This window comes from Orycteropus afer, unplaced genomic scaffold (assembly GCF_000298275.1).
Source record: "Orycteropus afer afer isolate SDZICR_OR568_19922 unplaced genomic scaffold, OryAfe1.0 scaffold00083, whole genome shotgun sequence".
Taxonomy (NCBI): Eukaryota; Metazoa; Chordata; class Mammalia; order Tubulidentata; family Orycteropodidae; genus Orycteropus; species Orycteropus afer.
In genome coordinates, this window is record NW_006921670.1 from 832140 (window position 1) to 838484 (window position 6345).

The following is a 6345-nucleotide window of genomic DNA, read 5'->3' on the forward strand; positions in this document are numbered from 1 at the left end:
GGATTTAGGCCAGGGTGAAAATCTCATTTTCACTTTTAAAGGCTCACCAGGCTTCCATCGGTAATGGGTTATCTGGACGGGAGGTGGGGGGGAGGAGACCCATTGTGTCTCAGGCACTCTGAGGGCAGGGTCTCCCACAGCCAGCACAGGACCAGCCACAGAGCCGGCCTCAGTCTTTCCATCTGTGAGATGGGATTCTGACTCAAAGAGCTCATAGTGTCCTCCCAGCCCCTACACTGGGTCTAGGACATAAATCATTGGCTAGAAATGCCATGGTGTAGCGGTGGCATGAATAAATCCCTCTCTCGACCTCAATGTCCCCAAGTACACAACTGAGCAGGCTGAACTATCTCGAATGTTATGAGGAGAATGAGAGCCAATCAGCGGGCAGCGTCACAGGTTCCAAGCGCCTGATTGGCTCCACCTAAGAGGCCCACTCCTGAGCTGTTAAGCCCCCAGTGCTGGTTGGCTTATCTGATTATGCCCTGCTGCAAGTGCCGCGCCTCTCCTCCACCTCCGCAGCAAACCACCCCAGCTCCAGAAGCTCTCTCAATCTTCAACTGTGGGCGGCGGAGAGCTGGGGCTGCCTGTTTTTCTCTTGTCCCCTCTCCATGTTCCCTCACCCTCCAGCCCCTCCAATATCTTGGGCTCAGTGTGACTTATTTGACCCTACCTGTCACAAGGGCAGTAAGGAGCTCTGGTGGTGTAATGGTTAAGGGATTTGGCTGCTAACCAAGAAGTCGGTGGTTTGAACCCACCAGCTGCTCCACAGAACATGGAGCGGTTGAGGCAGTCTGCTTCCATAAAGATTTATGGCCTTGGAAACCCAAAAGGGGGTCAGTATTAGTCAGAATTGACTTGATGGCAGTGAAATTGTTTTTTGGGTTTTGTTTTGTTTTGTTTTGGGGGCGTGTCTGTTGTCACAGGGATCCAGGCACCAGCAGTAGTAGCAGGAGCCCCTCTGGGGGCTTGTCCAGTACTGAGCAACTCTGGGCTGGAAGGCATAGCAGGGTCTGATGCAGGACCAGCTACATGCAGGGCTCAGTACAAAATGAAGGTGATGGACCACTGGTCAGAAATTACTAGAATGTCAGGATGGAACTAGAAAGGCATTCAACCCCTCATGGGGTCCTTTGGATCGTGGACCCTGTTTTCTGTATGGTGCACTGTGAAGGTAGCCCCAGGCGGATCCTCCCAGCCAGCTCCGCAGAGAGTCCTGGGGACGCAGCCTGGTCTGGTCAGTTCCATCAGCTTCTAAGAGATCATTCAGGACAATCAAGTCCCCCTGGTCTCAGCCAGAGACCGCACCCACCCCTCCTGCATGGGAGGGCACCTGGGCAATGACCTTGGGATGCTCTGGCCCAGCCCCCTCCTCTCATAGACAAGGTCCTCCAGCAAGCAGGCACTCCAGCCCAGCAGGTAAGGACCAGGGACACAGGAGTGACGACACTTCCTCCTGGGAACAGTAGCTTCCGCAGGAGCTGCCTTCCCCAACTCCATCCCTGCCTCCCTGCCAGGTGATAGCCAGCCCTCTCCAAACCTTGACAGCTTCAGATGGAGGTAAGAGGTACCTAGTCAACGTTTGATCATTGATGTGAATGTGCAGGAACCCTCATCCCCATTTTGCAGATGGGGCAGGTGCAGAGAGGCCATTTGGGGCAGTAGGGACTGAGTTGGGGCAATAGTCAGTTTTCCAGGTTCCTGGCCACAGTTCTTTGCCCTCCCCTGGCTGCCTGCATCCTCCCGCCTGGGCCAGGTTGCATGAGGCAGCTAGGGCCTGGGCCAGTGTCTCAGGGAGGGCTGCTGGCAGAGGGAACCCAGTCCACCCCCAGGGGCCAGAAGGGTCAGGACTTTGGAGCTGGGGGTGGAGTCTAGGGGGCAAATATTATGGGCAGAGCCCCTGGTATTGGTCAATTCCTCTGATGCCATGGGCTCGGGCAGGGGCAACTGGGCCAGGACACTGCTCTCTCTTCTGCTTCTCCCCCTTCTTCCCAAGACAACCTGATCCCCTCCTTGCTCCTGAAGGAGATCCCCTTTAAGATCAAGACCACCACTCATCTGTCAGTCTGTTGTCCTGTGATGGCTTGCATGTGACACTGGAAGCTATGCCACCAGTATTTCAAATACCAACAGGGTCACCATGGTAAGAGATTTCAACAGAGCTTCTAGACTAAGACAGACTGGCAAGAACGACCCAGTGGTCTACTTCCAAAAATTAGCCGATGAAAACACTATGGATCCTAACAGAATAATGTTCAATGCAGTGCTGGAGATGAGCTCGCTAGGTAGGAAAAACCAAAACCAAACCCACTGCCGTTGAGTCGATTCTGACTCATGGTGACTCTAGAGGGCCTAGGGGAAGTGCCCCATAGGGCTTCCAAGGCTGTAATCTTTACAGAAACAGACTGCCAAATCTTTGTCCCACAGAGCAGCTGGTGGGTTCAAACTGCCAACCTTTTTTTGGTTAGCAGCCCCAATGCTTTAACCACAGCGCCACCTGAGCTCCTCCTAGGTTGGAGGGCATTCAGAATTCACAGTGGCTGCAACAGTGGACTCGGGCAGAGCAGCAGTGGTGAAGGTGGCACAGGGCCGGACAATGTTTCGTTCTTCTGTACATGGGGTTGCCATGAGTGGGAGCTGAGAAGACAGCCACTAAGCCGCTGTGCACCTCAGCTTCCTCGTGGGTGTCCTGGGAGTGATGATACTCGCAAGGAAATGACACGTGGGCAGCATCTCATGCAGGGCTAGCCCACAGTAGGCCCCCAACAGATGGGCAATCCTTCTAGGTCTTCTTCTGTGAGGTTCAATGCAGGTCAACTCAAAGCACATATTGAGTGTCTGCTGTGTATAAGTCCCTGTGCCAAGGCAATACAGGGGACCTCAAGGGACTAGATGTGGAGGGCAGCACCATAGGCTCAGAGTCACAGGAGAGATCAGATAAAACCTGCGGGACTCTGGGGAGCGAGAGACCCTTTCGGGGTAGACCAGAAAGGCTTCCTGGAGGAAAGGGCACTTGAGATGGGTCTGACAGTGTTAGACACATTGACATGGGAAAGAAAAGCATTCTAGGCAGAGGGAACAGCTAGAGAAAAAGGCCTTGAGGTGGAAATGCCCAGGGAGTATTTGGTGAACAGGAGGGGTGGAAGCAAACTGGTAAAGCAAAGTAACGGGTGACGAAGCTAGAAAGAAAGGTTGGGGGAAGACCAAAAAGGGCCTTGAATGCCACACAACAGAGTTGGGAAGTTGTCTTGTGAGTGACAGGTGCCATGGAGGGTTTATGAATAAGGGGCTGGTGCTTCCTGGTTCATCTCTCCTTCCGAGGCTGACTTCTACATCCAGGTGAAATGGCAGCCCACCTCTGTGTCCACCCAAAGGGCCTCAGCTGGACTCCAGACCACACAATGGTGCTCTCTACCGAGCCCTCTGCTCCTTGCTTTCAAGGCCTTCTCGGTTACCTCCACCCCTTCCTACATTTCTCCAACACAGACTGGCTTCCCCCTCCCTGCCCTGACTCAGGCCGGCCGCCACCTCCCACTTAGAGGACACCTCCACCGTCACCCCACCCTGAGGCAGGTCCTCTTCACTCTGCCTTCAGAGCCCTCGCTGCCCTCCTCTCTGCAAGGGCTGGACATCACCAATTCTCCCACCCCCAAGGGCCCGATTGGAGCCTGGCACACAGGAAGTGCCCTCCCAGCTGGCCCCCTCGGGCCCAGGGCCCTCACCCCCCGCCCAGCACAGGGCACTCACACGGTGGGGATGTACTCTCCCGGGAAGGCATTGGTGGTGTAGCTGATCAGAAGGCAGGTCTTACCCACTGCTCTGAAAGACAAGAAGCACAGAGGACAACCGTCAGGACTTGGAGTCAGGACGTGGGGAGGTTTCTGAGTGCCCACTTGGTCCCCCATCCCATCCCTCAAGGAAGACCTCAGCATCTCCCCAGGCCCAATCCTGGGGGTAGGGAACAAGTCACTGTCCAGCCTGGGCCTCAGTCTCCACATCTGAAACTCCCCACACTGTGTGCTCAAACCCAGAGCCCACAGGAAGCATCTGGGGTGCTCAGTCCAGACTGAGGTCCTACCCAGAGATTCTGACCCAGAGGTGTGGGCCAGGCCAAGCATCTTCATTTTTAACCAGATTTCCCAGGTGGTGTTGATGTGGGATGAGGGCTGAGGGCAGGAGATGCCCAGGAGACCTGCCCTATCATCATGTTCCTGGGGCCGGATCCCAGCTCCACCACCTACCAGTGTCATGGCCTGAGGCAAGTCACTTAGCCTGATGCCTCAGTTTCCCCATCTAGAAAATAATACAAGTCTGCCCTCACAGGAGTACGCTGCAAATTAAATTAGATGATGCATATAAAAGAAGTTACCACACTATGTAGTAGTCCTCCTCTGGTAACACTTGGCATGGCCATGAGTTGGAATTGACTCCAAGGCAACGGGGCTGGTTTTCTGGTACCTGGCATTCCCATCCCCCTTCTCTTCCCACCTGCCCATGATGCATGGTTAGGAGCACAGTGTTGTGGAATTAGAGACCTCGATCAAATCCTACCAGGTCTAGGGCAAGTTACTTAACTTCTCTGAGCTTCAGTTTTCCCACCCATAAAATGCACCTGATATTAGGGTTGGTAGGAGGTTCAATAGAGGAGGCGTGCCAAGCTCAATGCCTGGCACACAGCAAGGCATAAACAAGCAGTGATGGCCATGATTCATGTTGCCCACACCCTCGGGCTGCTGGGGTGGCAGAGGGACCCAGGCAACGCTGCAGGAAGCCCGAGAGGCCAAAGGGGCAGCCCTGGGCCTGCCCCACTCCATGACGTCACTTCCTGTTCCAAAGGGCTGAGTCCCTCTCTCCCCACCACCGCCTTCCTGGGCCCTGCCACCAAGGTAACTCTGAATGATTGGGACGTTGCCCTTGACTTCCGCCGTCCCGGGCTCAGATCAAATACAAAGCAGAAGTGCTCGGGGCGGGCAGTGGGCAGATGACGGCCGTGCCTCAGAATCAGCTGAGGATGGTCTGGTAACTGCCCACCCCCACCAGGGCCCGTCCAGCTGAGTCGGCACCAGCACGACCCGGGCCAGGAAGGAGCTTTGTCTTCAAGGCCTCAAGTTGACCTGACCCTGCTAGAACATGCCAGATGGCCTTATGGAAAAGCCCGAAGAAGGCACGAGAGACGGATGTATTAGATTTACAGATGAGAAAACTAAGACCCAGAGAGAGGACATGACAGCCCGAGGTCATTAAGGGTTGCCAGTTGTGCGGGACCCTCAGCCGGGCCCCACCACCCCCCTCCCCCCACAATCACCCTCCATCCCCTCTTCCCTTATTCTGTCTCTCAGGGTACAACGTCCCCCTTCCATACCTACTCCTCGCCCACATATCCCACACATCCTCCCCGACCAGGGAGGTTGAGAGGACGGCTGCCAGCCATGTCAAGCAGGGGAGGGAGGAGGAGGTGAGGCAGGAAGGGTTAGGAGGCCAACTTTGGTAAGAAGACATTAAGGACAGGGCAGGCACTCACAATATCTCAAGAAATCCCTCTTCAGCCTTAGTGATGGGGTCTATCACCTCTTCCCAGCAACTAAGCTGAGATTCAGAGAGGTGTTGTGACTGGCCCAAAGCCACACAGCAGGACCAAACCAGTGATTAGAGCCCACATTTTTGGTTTCCCAACTCCTCTTGCACCCACAAAGTTGAAGGCTGAGGCTCACTTCCATGAGAGACCTCCCACCAGCACTTGGGGTGCAGGCCAAGAGTCCCAGGTTCCCCGCCCCCCACCATGTCCTGTAGCCTCCCCCCAGGCGGCTGCTGGGATAAGATGGGCCAGAGAGTGAAGCTGTCTGCAGCCCACCCCAGGATGCTCCCTCTGGGCCCTGGAAGAAAGAAGTAGCTCCTCCCAGCTGCCTTCCAGGGACTCCTACACCCATGGGCAAGGGGCTTCCCCAGGGACATGGGGCAGGAGGGTCTCAGGGCATCCCTAAAGGGCCAGTGAGGAAGTTCTGCCAGGTACCTACCCGTCTCCCACCACCACACACTTGATGGCCTGCATGGCGTCAGGAGCCTGGGGGGCAGTGGCGGTGACAGCTCGGGGCACGGAGTGTCTCTGCAGGCACCAGGGGTGTGGAGAGGCTGCGAAGCGCCAACTGGGGACAGCAGCCGAGGGACAGGAGCTAGAGGAAGCGGAAGGGGAACTTACCCAATCTGCCCCCCACGGCCGTTTGCAGAAGGCGGAGCATGCGGTCTGACAAAACAGCTCGGGCCTCTTAGGTACTAGGCCGGCCCCAGGTGCCCCCACAGGCACCCCAGCCCTGGGCGCCGTTGGGGACACAGGACTCTCAGCTGGGA

General features: G+C 56.0%; 1 protein-coding gene across 1 annotated transcript in view; it reads right to left on the reverse strand.

The window, feature by feature from the left end:
• RAC2 (Rac family small GTPase 2) overlaps nucleotides 1-6049 on the reverse strand; it is a 17111-nt gene extending 11062 nt beyond the window's left edge. Inside the window, exons 1-2 of the mRNA XM_007941636.2 lie at nucleotides 6015-6049; nucleotides 3748-3819 (exon numbers count right to left, since the gene is read on the reverse strand). Of these exons, the coding sequence (XP_007939827.1) occupies nucleotides 3748-3819; nucleotides 6015-6049 (107 nt within the window). The remainder of the gene's footprint in view (nucleotides 1-3747; nucleotides 3820-6014) is intronic.
• Between the last annotated feature and the right edge of the window lie 296 nt (nucleotides 6050-6345).